The sequence below is a fragment of the Opisthocomus hoazin genome, chromosome 3 (genome assembly GCF_030867145.1).
Source record: "Opisthocomus hoazin isolate bOpiHoa1 chromosome 3, bOpiHoa1.hap1, whole genome shotgun sequence".
Taxonomy (NCBI): domain Eukaryota; kingdom Metazoa; phylum Chordata; class Aves; order Opisthocomiformes; family Opisthocomidae; genus Opisthocomus; species Opisthocomus hoazin.
The window spans coordinates 49,473,009-49,493,152 of record NC_134416.1 but is presented as its reverse complement, the minus strand read 5'-3'; the positions used below and the strand labels follow the sequence as shown (position 1 = coordinate 49,493,152).

General features: G+C 43.9%; 1 protein-coding gene across 1 annotated transcript in view; it reads left to right on the top strand.

Moving 5' to 3' along the window:
* SPIDR (scaffold protein involved in DNA repair) overlaps nt 1-20,144 on the top strand; it is a 206,881-nt gene that overhangs the window by 1,946 nt on the left and 184,791 nt on the right. The window contains exons 2-5 of the mRNA XM_075416192.1: nt 7,013-7,168; nt 8,193-8,271; nt 9,769-9,954; nt 12,658-12,815. Of these exons, the coding sequence (XP_075272307.1) occupies nt 7,013-7,168; nt 8,193-8,271; nt 9,769-9,954; nt 12,658-12,815 (579 nt within the window). The remainder of the gene's footprint in view (nt 1-7,012; nt 7,169-8,192; nt 8,272-9,768; nt 9,955-12,657; nt 12,816-20,144) is intronic.

Sequence of the window (20,144 nt, the reverse complement as noted above, 5' to 3'; positions counted from 1 at the left end):
ATCGCTTAAGCGATCTGGATGTCCACAAATCCATGGGCCCCGATGGAATGCACCCACGAGTGCTGAGGGAGCTGGCGGATGTCATTGCTGAGCCACTCTCCATCATCTTTGAGAGGTCCTGGAAGACAGGAGAGGTGCCCGAGGACTGGAGAAAGGCCAATGTCACTCCAATCTTCAAAAAGGGCAAGAAGGAGGACCCAGGGAACTACAGGCCGGTCAGCCTCACCTCCATCCCGGGAAAGGTGATGGAGCAGCTTATCCTGGAGGCCATCATGAAGCAAGTGGAAGAAAAGAAGGTTATCAGGAGTAGTCAGCATGGATTCACCAAGGGGAAATCATGCCTGACCAATCTGATAGCTTTCTACGATGACATGACTGGCTGGGTAGACGAAGGGAGAGCTGTGGATGTTATCTACCTTGACTTCAGCAAGGCTTTCGACACAGTCTCCCATGATATCCTCCTGGGGAAGCTGAGGAAGTGTGGGCTGGATGAGTGGTCAGTGAAGTGGATAGAGAACTGGCTGAATGGCAGAACTCAGAGGGTTGTCATCAGCGGCGCTGAGTCTAGTTGGAGGCTGGTGACAAGTGGTGTCCCTCAGGGGTCAGTACTGGGCCCAGTCTTGTTTAACTTCTTCATCAATGACCTGGATGAAGAGTTAGAATGTACCCTCAGCAAGTTTGCTGACGACACCAAACTGGGAGGTGTGGTAGACACACCGGAAGGCTGTGCTGCCATTCAGCGTGACCTGGATAGGCTGGAGAGCTGGGCAGAGAGGAACCTGATGAGGTTCAACAAGGGCAAGTGCAGGGTCCTGCACCTGGGGAGGAACAACCTCATGCACCAGTACAGGCTTGGGGTGGACCTGCTGGAGAGCAGCTCTGCGGAGAGGGACCTGGGTGTCCTGGTGGACGACAGGTTAACTATGAGCCAGCAGTGTGCCCTGGCTGCCAAGAAGGCCAATGGGATCCTGGGGTGCATCAAGAAGAGTGTGGCCAGCAGGACAAGGGAGGTTCTCCTTCCCCTCTACACTGCCCTGGTGAGGCCTCATCTGGAGTACTGTGTCCAGTTCTGGGCTCCCCAGTTCAAGAAGGATGAAGAGCTACTGGAGAGAGTCCAGCGGAGGGCTACAAGGATGGTGAGGGGACTGGAGCATCTCCCCTACGAGGAGAGGTTGAGGGAACTGGGCTTGTTCAGCCTGAAGAAGAGAAGGCTGCGAGGGGACCTTATAAATGCCTACAAATATCTGAAGGGTGGGTGTCAGGAGGATGGGGCCAAGCTCTTTTCAGTGGTGCCCAGTGACAGGACAAGGGGCAATGGGCACAAACTGAGGCACAGGAAGTTCCGTCTGAACATGAGGAGGAACTTCTTCCCTCTGAGGGTGACGGAGCACTGGAACAGGCTGCCCAGGGAGGTTGTGGAGTCTCCTTCTCTGGAGATATTCAAGACCCGCCTGGACAAGGTCCTGTGCAGCCTGCTGTAGGTGACCCTGCTTCGGCGGGGGGGTTGGACTAGATGACCCACAGAGGTCCCTTCCAACCCCTACTATTCTGTGATTCTGTGATTCTGTGATATACTTATTTATACCCGTGCTTAAATAAGCGTGTATAGGTTAAAGAAATCCTGATGTTCAAATGGGAGTATTTATAGAATCATAGAAAGTTTTGGGTCGGAAGGGACCCCTAGAGGTCATCTAGTCCAACCCCCCCGCAGCGAGCAGGGACACCGCTAACTAGATCAGGTTGCTCAGAGCCCTGTCCAACCTGGTCTTGAATGTTTCCAGGGATGGGGCCTCCACTACCTCTCTGGGCAACCCGTTCCAGTGTTTCACCACCCTCATTGTAAAGAATTTCTTCCTTATATGCAGCCTAAACCTACCCTGTTTTAGTTTAAAACCATTACCCCTCGTCCTGTCACCATTGTCTCTACTGAAAAGATTGTCCCCATCTTTCCTATAGGCTCCCTTTAAGTACTGAAAGGCTGCAATCAGGTCTCCCCACAGCCTTCTCTTCTCCAGGCTGAACAAGCCCAACTCTCTCAGCCTGTCCTCATAGGAGAGGTGTTCCAGCCCTCGGATCATTTTTGTAGCCCTCCTTGGACCCGCTCCAACAGTTCCATGTCCTTCTTGTGCTGAGGGCTCCAGAGCTGAACGCAGTACTACAGGTGAGGTCTCACCAGAGCAGAGTAGGGGGGCAGAATCACCTCCCTCGACCTGCTGGCCACGCTTCTCCTGATGCAGCCCAGGACACGGTTGGCCCTCTGGGCTGCCAGCGCACATTGCCGGCTCATGTCCAGCCTTTCGTCTATCAGTACCCCCAAGTCCCTCTCAGCAGGGCTGCTCTCGATCCTTTCATCCCCCAGCCTGTATTGATAGCGGGGATTACCCCGACCCAGGTGTAGGACCTTGCACTTGGCCTTGTTGAACCTCATGAGGTTCACACAGGCCCACCTCTCCAGCTTGTCCAGGTCCCTCTGGATGGCATCCCGTCCTTCTGGTGTCTCAACTGTACCACTCAGCTTGGTGTCATCTGCAAACTTGCTGAGGGTACACCCGATGTCGCTGTCCATGTCATTGATAAATTTATTGAACAGTGATGGTCCCCATTTATATATAGATCTTTCTCAGTCATTGAGAGTAGCCTTTCACAAAGAGTAGTAAAAATCATGACCACAAAGAAGGGTTTTAAAACTGTGTTTTAAAAATATTGGTCTTGCACATCAATATCGGTAGGAAAGTATTTTGAGGTGGTTTTTATGTTTTTGTTTGTTTATTTTTTTCTTCTTTCCCAAATGCATGCTGATGGTGTGGAAGGAGGTGTGCCAGGTCATTGTGACTGTGGTCATACAGTTTAGATTTTTTTTGTGAATTATTACGACTTGATGAGGTCCTTTCTCAGGATCGTACTTTTTCCGAATCTTCACTGGAAAATATGCATACTGGTTTTTATAGGAATAAAAAAATAATCTTGACTTGAGGAAAAAATACAGACTATGGTTTTAATTCTACAACCTTTATTTAATTTCTCATTTGAGAGTTTAAAATGCAAGGAAGTTTTAATATTAAATCAAAACTTCACTGTCTATCCAGGCACTAAAACCAGTAATTACACTTTCAGGAGCTCAGTAGCATGAATACTGAGTTTTGCTGAAAATGAGATGCCTGTTGTCAAATTCAGGTTTGTGCTGTCTTAACAGGGCTTTTGAAGCCCAAGCCTCCTTTCTTTTAGTTTGTGAGTACTTCTATGTGAAGACTATGAGTCAAAGGTGAAAGATGAGGATGGCTGTTGGTCAGGGTTTGATATTTCTGTGTAATTTTATGCAATCATCCGCTTCAAAATTTGTTTTTTTAAAAACACAAAAAGTCTCTGGAAACTGGAGCTATGATTTCCAGAACTTTATTGTTTGTTCTGCTCTGTTAGGGAAGAATGGGATAATTGTATTTGAAGACTTTTGAGTGATGCTGAAGTGACGTGACTAACTTGGATTTGCATGTCAGTAGCAGGAGGAGTTTGTGTAGTGAAATATTTTATTATTATTTTTGTCCGTCAGCTTGTGTTGCTTTTTGTGTTAGAGAAGATGAAGCGTCAAACAAATGCCACTTGCATATGAGGCAGATAATATGTTGGGTTGTGTTTTCCTGGGGGTTCATTCTGTGGTTTTTGGAACAGCCCCAAGAACGTGGGGCTGTCTGGAGTGTAACGGGCTGTGCAGTGAGTAGCCTTTGAACTACGCCCAGTGCAGTCCCAGGGACTGCGGTCACTGTGACTTCATGTAGGGTACTTCTGGGTAGCAAGTATTTGGCATGAGTAACAATATAGATTGGTTGAGTGGAGGTGTTCTAGATAGGACCATCTATTTAAAAATCAAATCCAACCTGCTGACCCCATATTTTTAGTAGTCTGTTGCATAATTACTACGTATATTTATTGAATTTTCATAGTGTATCTGCCTTTTCCTCACACCCATGTAGGCTGACTTACCTTTATCTCACTGGAAATAACTGAAGGAGTAGTGAGGGAAGCATTGCTTGCCATGCCTTTTACGTGGAGGGCTTGATCCTGATTCCATTGACACCAGCAGGAGTAATTTAATTTTTTTTCACTCCTTAAGAATGAACTGCTTGAGAGACAAAATGCAATGCTTTCGTGAACAGAGGTCAACAGACGATTTCTACATGAGGTAGCCATCCTAGACTCCCCTTTTTTAACTGAGGATTTCAGAGGTCATGTTCTGTCTTCAGACGCTCTACGCAATTCACAAGATTCTTTGCCTGGCTCTGTCTTGTAATAAATCCTGGCTTTTATGAGTATGCCAGGTCTAGGTGGTCTAGCTCTTTTGAGTCTGATTCAGTGACGTAGTTTTTTTAATACCAATATCTTGTTTCTAGACACTTCATGCATAACATTATTAAGTTACACAAGATATGTTTTGTGTGCCCCATTTTTATGTCAAAGGAAAAAGATTATGATTACCCTTGCAACTCAAGAGAACTCACTGTTGTCATTGCATTTCTTTGGGAACAGCATGGCCTCCAGATTAGCTTCATCATAAATATTTATTCCCGAGAAACAAGTTTCTTAAAATATTAGTTTCTCTGTTGTCTCGAAGCAGGCAGGAGCGGAAGCAAAGAGCCTGTGAAACTTTCCATTTCTGCGTGCCAGCCAACATATTCCTGTGGCAGAGGTCCTCGGACGCCAGACCTCTGTGCCAGCGTGTCGGGAAGCAGCAGCCCCAGCAGCTCTGCAGGAAGGGTGACGGTGCCCTTCCGAGCACGGGCACCGTCCCGCCGTGCTGCTCCTGGGCCCCGGCCATGCTGCCTCGCAGCTGGCCTCCCTGCTGCTGTAGGGCATTTGCAGTTGGAAGCGTAGCAACACCTGTGTCCTTCAGGCTTTTTCTTCCAAATTACATGTCTTGTAATTTCATATCTGTATATCTGTGCCTCTTTTCTGTTGCACACAATGTTGATATTACAGATTTTTAATAAAAATACGTTTGTGTGCTTTACATTTATGTTTGCACACAAACATTACTTTATGCATGTTGAAATGATATGCTACTTTTCTTTAAAAAAAAAAATGTTGGTTGTGTCTATGTGTGTGCATACATACACCCATATCTATACAAGCATGCATGCAGTGCCGCTGTGACAAACTCCACCCCCAGTGACGGTGGATTGAAGCTGTAGGTCCAATTTCCAGAGTTCACATCAGATATTTAGATGGAGAGATTTAAGTTGTCAAGGAGTTTGGGATGAGGGAAGCTGTCTTTAGGGTTTGTTTTTTCAATTTTTTTTTTAAGGTGTAGGATATGCGAAATGGTGCAAAGGTATCTGCGTTAGAGGCATGGAGCTGTAAGTCACTGCTGTCAATATCAACAGTCAAGTCTTTCTCTGCCCTCCAGGTGGTGTCCGCCAGAAATCTGTGGTAGCTGAAGAACATCTGATGTAGAGGGTGTATTTCTTTACTTTCTTGTTCTGGGACTTCAGGAACTGTTTTCGGTTTTTCTCCGTGACTATAGTGGCTATAAATTTCTGTGTGGTGGTAGCAGAAACTCCCGGATTTTCCTCTACTTGGGGAGCAGGGCGAGTGGTGAGACAGAGAGGTAATTAACCAGAGCTGTCGGCAGTACTGACGGTTCTTCAGGTTGTAACTAAGCTGAGATGGTATCAAGCAGCTGCTGGAGTGGTCCCACTGGTCCTGTATCTTTTCTTCCCCCACTGTGCCAGCTGTAGACAACTAGTGCTTCTTCCAAAGAAGTTTTCTGATGGTTTGGTTCTTTGTCACTGTGTCTGCACGGAGTCTGGCAAGTGTCGAGTGCTCGGGAAGAAGGGTGCCGAGGGGGCAGTGGTTATTTCTGGTTTGTCGCGATGCCACCTGCGCTGGGACATCCCAGCTGCCATCAGAGGGAACTGCAAAGCGCGCTTGTTTTACTCTGTCTTCTCACCATGCAACAGCAGGACTGCCTGACTGGAGGGGTGAAGCAAGGGGCTGCTCACTGTGTGCTTTTGGAAAGTGCTGGTTCCTGCAAGCACTCGAAAGATCTAGAGGAAACAAATACAGATTATCAGTTACCAAATGGACAAAAGTTTCATATGTTTCATGGTTCAAAGTGTGCGTTACAGTGCTAAATCACCTGCCTGGCTGGAAATGTGTGTGCTGATTAGCGTAACTTTGGAGTGATTCTTAAATATAAACAGGAACTGCAGCTGTTTGAGAGAAAGTGTATTGAAAGAAGAAAGACATATTCAGGCAGATAGTACAGCCAGTATTTTGGAAGATAAGCTTCAGTAGCAGAGTAGGCTAAGATGTTTATCATGCTGAAGATCAATTTATGTGTATAAACTGGTGTAGAAACTTAAAGATAACTTTGGATTCAGCTTCAGCTGTTCTCAGACATTAAAATCTATTGCACGAAATTAGCACTGGATGCTAATCAGCATCCTGTTTCGTGACTTATCTAATAGGCCAAATGACTTGCAGCATGCCATGTAAGGTGAATGCAACACTTCATCTACCACTATTTGGGAAATAGTTGTGAAAACAAATGCGATTCTTAAAGCTGAAAGAATTTGGGGTTTGTTGGTTGGTTGTTTTTTAACAGAGACCTGGATAGTGATTAGCTAGTTTGACCTGCTCCATAACACAGAATTCGATCAGATTAAATGCGAGTTTGAAGGAATGATTTCGTTAAAATAGATTTTACTGAGCTGTTTCTGTTTAGGATATTATTTTCAGCTTCACTGGGCAGCTAACAGGTACTACAAATGTAATTTAGATCAACAGAAAGTAGCAAATTTATAAAAAATTAAATTTACCCATGATTTTAGGGTGGTTGTTATTATATGGTGTTGCATAAAAAATGGTTGTAATTGTTCAAGACTTTTTTTCCCCCAACTCATTAAAAATTGGAATTTATATTTCTAAGTATTCAGAAAAAGGGGTGGTCTAGATTAAGAAGAATTCACTTTAAAACAATTATGTGTACATGGTGTCATGGGTTTGTTTTTCCTTGTAGCGGAAGCGATTTTGGAATGCAGAGTGCACACCCTTCCCAGATGAGACAGCCCTACAGCTGAAAAAACCAAATGTCAGGACATCAGTGGCTGCTACTTCAATTTCCAATGCGTGGCTTAGGTGTGGGGATGGTTTTCAGAGCACTTCAATGCTGGAGGTAAAATGCTGACTTAATGGTGTAACAGAGAGATGCAGACTGGCAGTTAAATCAATTTCCATGCTTGACTGAATTGTAAGATGTTGCCCTTTTTTGTGTTGTTTCCCAATTAAAAACATATTGTTATAACTGTCAAAGCAGACAAAAATGGAAAGCGAGGTTATGTAAGGTCATTGTCTTAATTTGTTGGTGTAATTTTCTGATATGTTCTAGATAGCACTTATCACTTGAAAATTTCACTAGTACACTGAGGGACACAACAGTAATTTGACATTTGGGATGGAGTACTGCATTTCCTAAAAAACATGGAACAAAAAGACTCTGGTTTGCATCTGAATATTTTTTGCTAGATCTAAAGAGTATGTATGCAATAATGAATTCACTGTAGAAAATCCTGCTTTTTTTATGACCCTGCAGATGTGGATCTTGGTGCAAGATGCTCTTTTGGATGATATATCAAATTATGCTTAATATTTTTTGTGTGTTGGTCTTGTTGGTCATAAACAGAGATGTTCAGCCAGCTCTGAGTGAGAGGTGCTTTGTGCTGAAAAATCATCTTTAACCAAGTTGCTTTTCTGTTTCTTCTTCTGGTACTGAGCAGTCACAGTGTTGCCTAGCTTGTGGGTTTTAATAAAATCAGAGACAGGGTCACAGAGTGCTGCTTCCTGTAACCTTTGAATAGGGCACATGCTTTATCAAGCGTGCTCTTCCTGCCCACTTTTGACATTTTAATGCTGAAAATACTGTCTGTTGTCCTTCATGAGGTCAGATGTGATTGCTGTCATAGTCACAGCAAGTTTATATTTTCCAAAGCAATGAAAAATCAGCTTTTATGTTACTGTTTTCATGCTTTATTACCTCGCTAATTATATTGCAGTCTAGTAGAAGACAGAAAAACTAATTTGAATTTCTGCTACTAAGTTGTGGTGGGTGAATGACAACAGTTTTGAGTGTATTACTACATGTTAAATTGTCTTTAATGCCTTGGTGATTAAATATCTCTTTCTGTGTCTTTTTAACATAGTCCCTGAGACCTACTAATAAGAAATCCAGGATTAAGAAGCATCTTGGACCGCTGTTAACATCTGCTGAAAGTGCAGCAGGTATGTTGTAACTATTTCATGTTAGCGTTGTCAGAATGTTGTCACTTTGTTTTACACTTTTCCAAGGTAGAAGTTGGTTCAAAATACTGCAAGCTAATTTTGATAAGAGACACAGTCGTGATGCTATTGTGATTGGGCTCCTCTGTTCACCTGGCGTACCAGAAATATGTTGTGCAACGCTGCAAGTACTTCAGCTATTGCTCTTGAACAGATGAAAGACGCATCACTAATGCTGTATATAGTGCATGTTCTAGCAGGGGCAGGATATTTAAATTCTTCACAGTCTTAAGAGGAGGGAATGAAAAACAACACTTCGCTGTCTAGACAGAAGAGAGAATTCTTTCACCCTCTGCTAGACACAGACAAGCAGGCATGGAAGAAAACATATTTTGTAAGTATGAGCAATAGACAGAAAAACAGAATTTTGTCAACCTCCTGCTTTCACAGTCTTTGATATGCACCCAAGTCTGTTCAATATTGTGATAAAAAAACACCTCTAAGCGTAATAAAGAGGAGGAGGAGGAGGACTTACGAACTCCTTCCAGTTTCTTCCCTTTCCTAGTCCAGAGCAAAGGAAAGAAAGAGGGGGCAGTGGCTTCTTCGGTCTCTGTATTTCTACTTGCTTCAGCAGCTGTGCTGCCCCTGTTGGAGTTAAGAAAGTGACCTACTGGGCACCTTTTGTCTACCTTTGAGGGTTAAAAATCATGTTTTTCCTGGTTTCTGAAAAGAACCTCTTTGTGTTGCAAGAGGAGATACGGTTGTGTTTCTGTCTTCTGGGCCATCCTGCCTAATTCCAAATCCCCAGTAATTGTCCAACTTCCCATTTGCCTAAAAAAATTTAGTAGTTATAGGAAGTGGAAAATTCTGCCTTCCTGTGATTTCTAGTTCTGCATTCTCCACTGCTAAGCATTAATCTTTTTCTTCTTGCTTTTGTTATTAAAGATGATGGAGAAAGGTATTTTGAATCTAAATGTCTCACTTCAAAAACATAACAGCTATTTTTTTTTGTTACTCCTGAAAAGTTTGGTTTTTTTTTCTCTCAGGACAATAGTCGTCTCTACTGATGCCATACTTTTATTTATTTGTTATTCATTGTATAAAGTCAAAGAAATCCCAAACCCAGAATTCTAAGGACAGTCTTTATTTAAACCACTTACTACTTTGAAAAGGCACATGTGGGAGCATTAGGACTTTGTGTAGAGGACTGTATGTCAGACAGTCATTACTTGTCCTCATCCTGCTGAAGGACTGATTGGTAGCCTCATTGTATAAAATGAAGTGTTAGCATTTATTGTGGAGAACCAAAATGAAAATGATGCATGTATGTATAAGAAATATGTGTGAGTTAATGCTTCAGTATTAATCTCTGATGCCTGGTGACAGAACTGATAATTTTTTTTCTGGTTCAAAAATAATATACTTTAATTTTTAAGAATTTTAAATTTAAGAATATCACATTTGTGTAACAACCTAACACTGTACAATTCTTTTTAATAGGATCTGCTGCTGCCAAAAGCTCTAAGGAGGCTGAGGACATAGTATGGACTTCTAGTGGAAGTGATTTTTCAGATGATGAAAATAAAACATTGATTGCGAGGTTACACAACAAAAAAAGTCATGCTTCCGAAGCAGAGAAATCGCCTAGCAGAGACGATTTATTGTTAGAGGACAGTAGTAGTGCAGGTAAGTTCAAACGCAAGCAGATTTGTCAAGAAACCTTCTGTCAGCTTCAAGTGCTGTAATGAAAGTTCTTTGAGGTTATTCTGACAAAATGACATGATCTAATCCTTTTTTGCTTAAATCAGTTGGCGTTTTTGTCAGTTTCATCTGAGTATGGAATAAGGTCTTAGTATAAATTATGTACAAAAATTTTAAACCCTGGAGTAAAGGAGCATGGTTGGGCAGGTTATGCATTGAGAAAAGCATGTCAGTTCAGTATATTACAGTTTATTTGTACCATCTCCTTATCTGTGCTGTGGTACAGATACTGGGGTTGTGAGCAGCTTTTTCTGCACACCCTGTTCTGCTGGTGATATTGCTGTCCGCATCTACTGACCCGATGTGGCAGACTTTGCAGCTGCAGATGGCATCGTGTTCTGTGGCATGAGTTTTCGTTCCGGTACACAGTATTCCTTGTTTCCCCTGTTAGCTGTATTGCGCAAGCAGTCATGAGTTTTGTTCTTAGCATTTGCTTTCTGATTCATGGAGCAGGGGATGACAGAGAGGAGAGAAATTGATTAGAAAGTGTGGCTGAAGACAGAAAAATCTTTACTTGTGTGCTGCATTACATAAGCTTTAATTAAGATAATGTTTAATTTGCATTAGGACTTGTTAGGAAGTATTTTCAGTGTGACTACTTCCAGAAAAATAAATGAGGTCAGCTTTGTAATACTTCAGCTAGATCTGAAGTATTACAGCTAGACTTTGCATCCTGGATGCCTGGCAAAATGTTCAAACACCACTGTGAGTTGATTCTTTCATCCATATCTTTGTCATTGATTTAACACTGTCATTGACATATCTGATGGTCATCTTTTGCAATTCCTCATAATTCTTTCCTTATTTTTGAAATGGAAGGACTGTCCATTTTCTAGACTGCAATCTAATACTCACCAGGAATCTTTCTAACCTGCCATTAATATCATTCTATTGCACTTGTCTCCTGCAACTGTATTCTGCAGGTTTTAATCTTTAATTCTCATTTTCTAAGAGACAACACACAGAGTTATTTTTAGTCTTGTAAGATAACAAAATTTGGTTTCTCTGTATAAATGAAGAAACCCTGACACATTATGTACCTGCTCAAAGGTACTGAGGAAATCCAATAATTTCCTGTTTTTCTTCTAAACCCAAAAATGTATTGAAAGCAGTGGGGAGTAAAAGAACTGTGACTTCCATGCTTTTTCAAGTAACCATTGTATACGGTAATTATAGTGTTGTACATAAGTATCAGTGTGTTTGCATATATAGGTACAGGTGTAAATAGGAGGGTAATAGCTGAGAACGTATTTTTAGAAGTAACATGCCCTTTCACATGAAGCTCACCTTCAGAGTGGTTAGTACTTGAGTGTGACGAGATAAAATTGATTGTCTCATATTTTATTAAGGAATTTATACCGCTGTCACAAGTTGCGTGCAGCTTGCCACACAGCTTCAAGAGAGACCTCTGTGTGCGATCGGGTCACTGATGTCTTGTTTAAAATTTCTGTTGAAGCTTTCCTGTAGTTAGAAACAGAAGCATTCACGTGCATGAAAAAGCAGACAACACCAGAACTGTGTGTGTGTTTGTCTGGGTGACTTCAGAGTTTGGAAGTTCCATGGAGAAACTAGTGATGTAGACTGTAGTAGCACTGCCAAGTCCAGAAGGTACTGACACAGTTCCACGGATCTGTGCAGATGCCTGGAGCGTTCTGTAGGTGCTCCCCTACCTCTCCCCTGTACACGACTCTTCTGGTGTTAGAAATGTGACATTTACAAAAGCAAAAAAGAAGCAAACCCAACAAAGCTTTCATCCCTCCTCCTCCGAACTTGCACGTTTATACAAAATACAATGAGATTCTTGCTCTCAGTACCTCATGGCACTTGGACCTGAAGGGTGGCGGGGCTGCTATGGCAGCTCAGGCTTCCACTGCCGTCAGGAGATCCTCAGAGGTATGAGCAGACTTTAGGAATTGCATTAAACACCACCTGGTCATGAGGATGGTTCTACATCTCTCCATTTGTTTATTGCCGTTTTGTTCTGTAGGTGGTTTTTTTTTTTTTTTTTAAATTCCGTCTTCTCTTGTGCCTGTTTCTGTTGATTTATCCTCAACAATCCTCTGTCTGATGTGCGTGGAGGTTTGATTTGCAGACCTGTATATTTGGCCATGGTGTTTTAGGAGGTGACCATTTCAACTAGCTTTTTCATTTCTTTGTGGGGGTTACCACTTACCGCAGATGTTAACTCACACTGAACTTTCAGCTGTTCCAGGTCATAGAGGTATTTGCCTAGAACAGTTAATTCTGAATGAGTGCACTTGGAAAATCCAATGCAACTGGGCAAAAAAACCCCATAACTAAAACCTGGGAAAGCTAATAATAACTAAACTAAAAAAACCCTACCTACCTAAGCAGTTAAATACGCTGCCTCCTTATGGGCAGTACTTTGAAATATTTTTTAAATGTAATTTTTGTATCTTTCTTCACAGAAGCTTCTACTGTCTGCTAGTAGGATTTGGCTTTTATGAGAGACAGGACCACAAAATAGTTAAACGTAAAGAACATATGTAAAAAACAACTTTGTACTTTTTCCCAGTGAGAGACAATTGTAGTATTACTCTGACTTCATGCTGATAAAAATATTGGTAAAAAGAATTTTTCTTAATCACCATATATTACTCACTTCAGATGAATCAGAGTTCATCTATTGGGAGAAGGACAGTGATTCTACTGATCAGTGCGATGGATCAGAAAAAGATGACAGCTCACTGGAGATATCGGACTCGGACTCCTGCACAAATCTTAATCCTCTGCCTGTCAAAGAGGAGAATGATGAGCTTTGTAAGGTGAGGAACTGCTTCAGGTTAAAAAAAAAAAAAAGAAAAGCTTCTACTATAATTATGAAGTATATTCATATTTGATTGCATTTAATTTGGAGAAGCATGAGGTTCTTGCTTACCTCATGTCTCCAGAAGGAATTCTGTACGTAAGAATTCCAAGGCATTTTCTCTGACTGCCAAACCTCGAAACCAAGCACTGCCCCACATCTGGAGCTTGGTAGTGTGGTTGGTGAGTCACGGGAAGGCACCTCTGGAGATCGTCCAGTGGAACCCCTCTGCCCAGTGCAGGGTCAGCTGGGGCTGGGCGCTCAGGGATGCGTCCGGTGGGTTTCGAGTACCTCCAAGGATGGAGGCTCCACACAACCTCCCTGGGCAGCCTGTGCTGTTGCTCGCCCACCCTCGCAGTACGGAAGGGAGTTTGCTCTTGCATTTAAATGGAATTACTTGTATTTCCATGTGTGCGCAAAAAAGCGGTCAAGTGGGTAGGTTTCTCGGCAGAGATGTGGTGATCCGGATTCTCTGCACCCCTGGCTGCCTGTCGCAAGTTGAGGTGCACATTCCCCGTGATGTGGCGGGTGAGACCGTTACCTGCTTCTGTCTGGTGCTTTGGGACCCTGACTGTGTGAAACCCAGGTGTCGTGACCAGAGCGCGCTTCCGAGGGCGATGGCCGAGGTGAGGGGCTGACTGCAGGAGTCCCTGCACCGCTGACAGGTGATGAAGAGCTGGGGAAAGGGGCAGCAGTAAACACTGAATCACACCAGCTAATATTTGGTAGGGGGGTTGTGTTTGTTTTTACTGTAGAAAATGTGACGTTATGATAAAGAAGGCACGCTGTGTGAAGTGCAGAACAGATGGCAGAAACGTTGATCTTTAGTGCCTTCCAGCGAAATGACTTGTATTAAAAGACTGGAGATTTGGCGCTACGCTAGGCAAAGCTAGCGTTTAACCTCCGGTGCTGGAGGCTGGCTGGGCCCGCAAGCGCCCCGCAGCGAGCCCCCGGCCTGCGCCGCCCCCCAGGGTGCGAGGGGGAGGCCGGCGGGCGGCCGGGCGGACCGCCCCGCACCGGGGTCTGCCTGGTCTGGACGAGCCCGGGGAGGCTTCCGGCCTTTCTCCGAGGAGCCCAGCGAGAGGCCGAGCGGCAGCGGGCATCTGGCAGCCTCGGCCGGACGAGGGGAGGGCCCGGGGGGGGGGGGCCTTGCTCAGGCAGCCCGGGCGCAGCGAGGCCTGCGCGCGGCCGCCCCCGAGCCACTGGAGCCGCTGAGGGCACCCGCGCCCTCCCGCCCCGTCGGGCGGCGCTGGGCTCCCGGGGCCGGCGGGGCGCTCCCGAAGAGGCCGGCAGGGGGCGCCGCAGGCTCGGGCTCTGCGCGGCCCCGGCTGGCTGAGACGGGCCGGGCTTCGGCCGGCCGTAGAGAGAGGGACGGGGAAGGCCGCTACCGAAGCGGATTGAAGCTTTAGTAAAACTCACTGAAAATTGTGTACCGGTTCTGTACGGACATGGCCGGGAGAGAGCCTGGGTGGAGTGCGACAGTGAGCTCTGCTCCCGGAGGAAGAGCCACCTCCGGTTCCCCAGCGAACCGGTCCCATAGCAGGGCCTTGCCGCCTTTCTGGGGATGCTTTTTGCTGTGGCCAGAGGGTGAAAAATGCGGGTCTGGACGCAGCGCGCGGCAGTGTGGCGGCTGCCGTCGTGACACGTGTGACCCGGCCTGTGGCTCGCTCAGACGGGTGCCCATCGCAGGTCGGCATCCGTGCCTTGGAGTTCAGCAAGGGTTAGTCGAGCATTCCTCTGGTTCTTGAGTTGATTTAAAGTCGTTCAAGTCCAGGGTAGCAGCATCGGAAGAGGCCGCACGGTCTGCAGAAACCTGGGAAAACAGAACTGGGATTTATGGGAGCAGTGCAAGTTGTTCTGCTTTTATTATACCAGCATGACTTAGCCCAACGTAGATGGAGAGTTGGATAAATGTTATGAGACGTGTTGATATTAGTAAATGGTGCTTATGAGAAGGCTCTTTCGGATGCAACCATATTGTAATAGAAGTTCATAACCCTAACCAGAGTAGTTATGCCACTAAAAAAGTTGTGGGTACTCTGGGAATCTGAGGATGCCTCTGCAGATTTCCCCTTCTCCCTTCCCAGCTGGAGTGCCGTGCGGTGGTGATTTTCATGGGTGGTCAGCCTCTCCAGTAAAGTTTCTTCTGGGAATCTGCTGTGTGCAGGGAGGTAAATCCCCAGCGATCGCTGTGTCTTTGTAGTCTTTGTTTTGCTTTGCTTGGGATATGCTGTTTTCCTAGAAAAAATTGCAGGCGAGCTGTTTGAGAGGTTTCCAACGGAGAGCTGAAAAACTGTGCTCGCTATAGGAGGTCATTTGCTGTATGAGTATTCTTTAAAAAGGCCTGTTAATTTTGTGGCTTGCTTCACAGTAGGGGAAGGAAAAAAAGGCAAATGTTGATATATCATCGTTTTTGTGGTATTTATAAATCTCTGGAACCTAATGGAGTGTATGGATAATCAAAAGACCATGAAATTTATTTTACCCCACTTCAAAATATGCCAAATACCAAGAGGTTCTGGAGGTTTAGGATTGCTGCCAAAATATCTTTATGGTAGTATTTACCCATGGTAGGAGTGTACTAGGCTTCTAATGGGAAATCTCAAAAGATGAATAACTTCATGGCTTTTTTTCCCCTTTATATACCAATAGATCCAATTTGAAAATTACTGCTATTCAGTGATAATTAACTATGTAGAAAGACTTCATGTATTGTTTTGGTGTGAAGATAAAACTCTTGCTTATCTGTAGGCTGTAAAGCTACAGTCCTGATTCAGTTTACGTTCCGAGTCCCTGTGCTGTGTCTTTCCTATCAACTAACCATCTCTAACATGTAAAGCTGTTTGATAGAGGATAATGAGGAAGGCAAGTTGAAGCTGGTCTTGTGGTGAGCAACTGTTAGCTAGTTTATGGTTTTGGCTTAATTCAGAATTTTTGAAGAAAACCTGTGCAAGATACAACATGGTCATGCTTTACTTTCCTTTGTATATTTTTAGGGGATTGGAGAGTTATTTCTTAATTGTTAACTTTCTTTTGACCTATATCTGGTTGAATTTTTGCTTAAGGTGACACAGGACAAAGATCTGGCAAGACCTGATCAGAGGGTTTTATTCTAAGAGTTCCTCTGCTTTCAGCAGCCTGTGGTGGATGCCCAGTTGACCTTTTTCTTGGAGACTAGGGTGCTAAAATAAAGATTAACCGTTAACGTTAATTTTTCAGCGCACATGTTTTCCAGAAGAGCACCACGTAATCACCTCAAAATAGATCAATGCATATATTTATGCATTGGTAATGACTACTTTTTGCCTGACTCGTGCAGAGACCTTTCTCATGAGCTGAAGTTCCACATTTTATAAGAATTGTGCATCTCTGAATTATTTTAAACTTCTAAATATTTTAATGCTAGGTGTTAAATGAAATCTAGTGCTCTTGCATGGAATTCATGTCTCCTGACATACTGTCTCCTGAACTGGGAACTTTCTCTGGCCCTGTGCACAGAGTGGCATCGTCTTCCATAGTCAGATCCTTCTTTAAAACACTTTCTGTGACTTAATCCCTTAAAGTAGGCCAGCATTTTTATGGAGTATAAAATTTTAGTATCTTAGAGAGTAGAGTCTTTTCTTTCAGTCCCATGTGCTTACAGGTTTCTGATGGGTAGCCAGATTTGCTTGCCTTAAATGCAGGGCAAGTGAGACTTATCATAGAATGATGAGAGGAGAGTATTTTGCCCTTTATATTGCTAATGTGTAGGAGTTAAGATAGTCTTCTGCATTTGCTGTGCAGCATTAATAAAGCTTAACCAGACCCTCTTTATTGCTGAGCACACTAATAAGCTTGTCTGCTGATCTTAACTTCTGATTCGGCTATAAATTCATCAAAAAGCCACAAGTTAAGAGCTTGTTTCCTTTAAATACATGTAGAATGGTGATATCCCCAGAGTATCTTACTGTATGATGACAGACAACTGAAAAAGAGAATTGTCATATTTTATATGTTTCAGAACTCTGTTAAAGGGATCGCCACCATGTCCTCACCTCTCCATCGCTTTGTATGTGCTGGCAGTGGGCGATCTGATGAGATGTTGAGTCTTGTGCAAAAATCACTGTAACGTCGTGCAAAAGGTTAATTTGTGGGTTTTCCCTGATGGAAGAACACATTATTTGATAAGTCTTTCCTGTGCATGGATGTATGTAGGTGTATGTCTCTTATCTGAGGCCTTCTCATCTGTCAAAATAAGGTTCGCTCAGTTGCTTAGTTCATGGATTTATTGCTGTGTGAACTTTATATTTTAAAAAAACCCCAAACTCTGTCCTGTGTTATTCAGGGGGATGCAACATACCTACCTCTTGATCCATTGTAATGGTAATTATAACTATCATTGGCTTGGTAATTAGAATTGAGTCCAGAACTATTGTTGTGTAACAGAATTTAAAATATATTATCTCAAGGTAGGGGATCATTATTATGGCAAATGGAATTTGTGTCATCCTGTCAGACTGATGACTTAACACTGATAAAGGGTGATGATATGACCATGTTATTGCAAGCAATTATTTTTGTCAGTCCATTACCAAAGAAGCTTATTAGAATATATACAAGAATACCCACAAGCTCACTATTATTTCTAAATGTGTACTTCATGGAATGGTTCAGGTTGGAAGGGACTTCAAAATGTCTCCACCTCAAGCTGCACAAAGCAGGCTCAGGTGCAAGGTCAGACAAGGTTGCTTAGGGCTTTATCGAGTTGGATCTCAGAAAACTCTTAAGTATGGAGACAGCATAACCAGTCTGGGCAACATCCTTCCTTCCCTGCCTCTCTCCTCCTTGTCTCCCCCAAAACTGGAACCTTATTTTTCTGCGTAGAACTGGTCTCTTCTAGCAGGGCTCTTCAGGTGGGCTTTTTAGGCCAGACCTATTAATCAAAGGACTGCAAGTCAATAGTGGTACAGAAACAGATGCCTTTTGTGTTCGTATCAGCAAGGTGGAATGATTTATACCTGAACTACTAGACAAAACCGAACTTGTGCACCGGCTGCTTTCTGCTACACATCCCATCTGCACGGATGTCTCTGCATCTTCTGATCCAGAAATGAAGCCTTGAAGCTTTTTTCCTTAGCCATAGACAATAGTTCCCCTCTCAATGTTCTACTTACATGATTTGCTCAGGTTATCAGAATAGGAAACAGCATGTTTCTGGGTGAGCTGTGGCTGTCTGTATTATAACTAGCCTCTCTTAAGTCTCCAGTTAAACAATGACCCCATTAATTTTAAATCAGGGTCGAAGATATTAGTTCAGCTAATACCTAACTGGCTCAGATGTTCCATGCTTTGATGATTTAAAGTGTCTTGGAATGACTTTATAATTCCAAGAGATGGGAGTTCAAATCTCAGTGTAGTTGAATTGGCTCATTATCTGCCTCAAGAATGATGCAGTCAGTCATATGAGTGTCTTGACACTAATTAAGCGTCTTTTTGATGGTGTGAAAATGTTGAAAGTCCGTGGTGCCCATTTTGAAGGAGGTTTCTTTGACCACAGTTGTCGTACTTACAGGTGCTTGCATGTATGTGTGTATGCCCTTGTAGGTGATCCAGAGCGTCCTGAGGTAGCTGCACTACTTTGTGCCTGGTTTGTGAAATTCCCTGGATGTCTTGTTAACCGAGTATAACAGACTGCTGTGTGCCACATTCTGGGTGTGCACAATCTGATGGATCGCAGGAGCTATCACAGTGACATAAACAGACTTCAGACCTTGCTGCCTTGTGCTGTCATTCCCAGACTGTATTTTTATGCTGTTTGAAGCACCGGGCTGTTTGTGCACACTAATCCAGCCCCTCTGCTTTGTTTAACTTAAGGCTTCAGCTGAGCCCCGTACTCTTTCTTCCACAGCTCTGGAGAGCAACAACTTTAAGTGCAGCTGACAGCATCGCTATCTTGGCATCCACGTATCAAACGCCCCCCTCTTTGCTGTCTTTCCCTCCTCCTCCCCACGTTTGCCTGGCGTTTTAAACAAGCCTCAAGTGGCCTGTGTTCTTTTTCCCGTGGCTGCATGCTGCAGGAGACATCTGTGTTTCCTCAGGCCTGGCACCCCTCGGCAGCGTTGCTCTCTTCACAGCACGGCCGAGCATCTTCAGGAGTACTAGGGAGAAGCAAAGCAGTGTACATCTGCCCGGTCAGGGCCCTGACCTCCGTCTCGAGAGGAGAAGGAAAGAAAGAGGGTCTCGCCTGTCTCCTGTTGGTAGCCTGCCGGGTGCTACAGCAGAAGAAGCTGCAGGGAAGAGCAGAGCACACGCTGGTGGGAATGCAGCGCTCTCCTCTGAAAGGAGAGAAAGGATTAAAGCCAGAGGAGTTAACAACATTAATAGGAAACTGAAGGCTTTTGTCTTAGTTGTTTCTCCACCTCTGATGAGGCTCTCTGTTGTTTGTCATTTTAGGTAATTTGTGAATAGTTTTGCTGTCTGCAAAGAGCTGTGAGGACAGTGAGAAAGCTGCTGGGTTTTGATTTGTCTAACTTTGTCGCCCAAACTAATTCCTAAAGATGTGTTTCAGGACTCCTTAGGCCAAATTGGAGAAGAATCATAGAATGGTTTGGGTTGGAAGGGACCTTAAAGATCATCTGGTTCCATACCCCCTGCCATGAGCAGGGACACCTTCCACTAGACCAGGCTGCTCAGAGCTCCATCCAGCCTGGCCTTGAACACTGCCAGGGAGGGGGCAGCCACAGCTTCTCTGTTTTTCACCACCCTCGTGGTGAAGAATTTCTTCCTAATATCTAATCTCAGTCTGCCCTCTTTTGGTTTAGAGCTGTTCCCCCTTGTCCTATCACTACACACCCTTGTGAAAAGTCCCTCTCCATCCTTCCTGTAGGCCCCCTTGAATGTGTTTGAAATCCTTTTTGAAGGACATGGTGGAAGAGACATTTTCATGGAATACATAGGACCAGTCTTAATTATTTCTTGTTCTGATAAATGTGCTATCTAAACACTGTGGTTCTGGAAGGAGACCTAAACAGAGTAGATTGGCTAATGGCTTGCATTCTTTAAAAGCTTTTGGTTCAGTCTTTCTTGTTTGCACCCAGTGGTGAAGAAAACATTTCTTGTCCTTTTAAGGTACCTAGTGCAGTTGCAGCTTGCATCTTTTTACAAGTGAACCTTACTGGTCTAGGGGTTTGTGGCAGCAATACAAGAAAAACATACACACACCTCTCTGGAAAAAAAATGCATGTATAATACTGCTTATAGAATGGCTATTAAGTGAAAAAAAGATATTTAAATGTCCGGGGTCATCCAG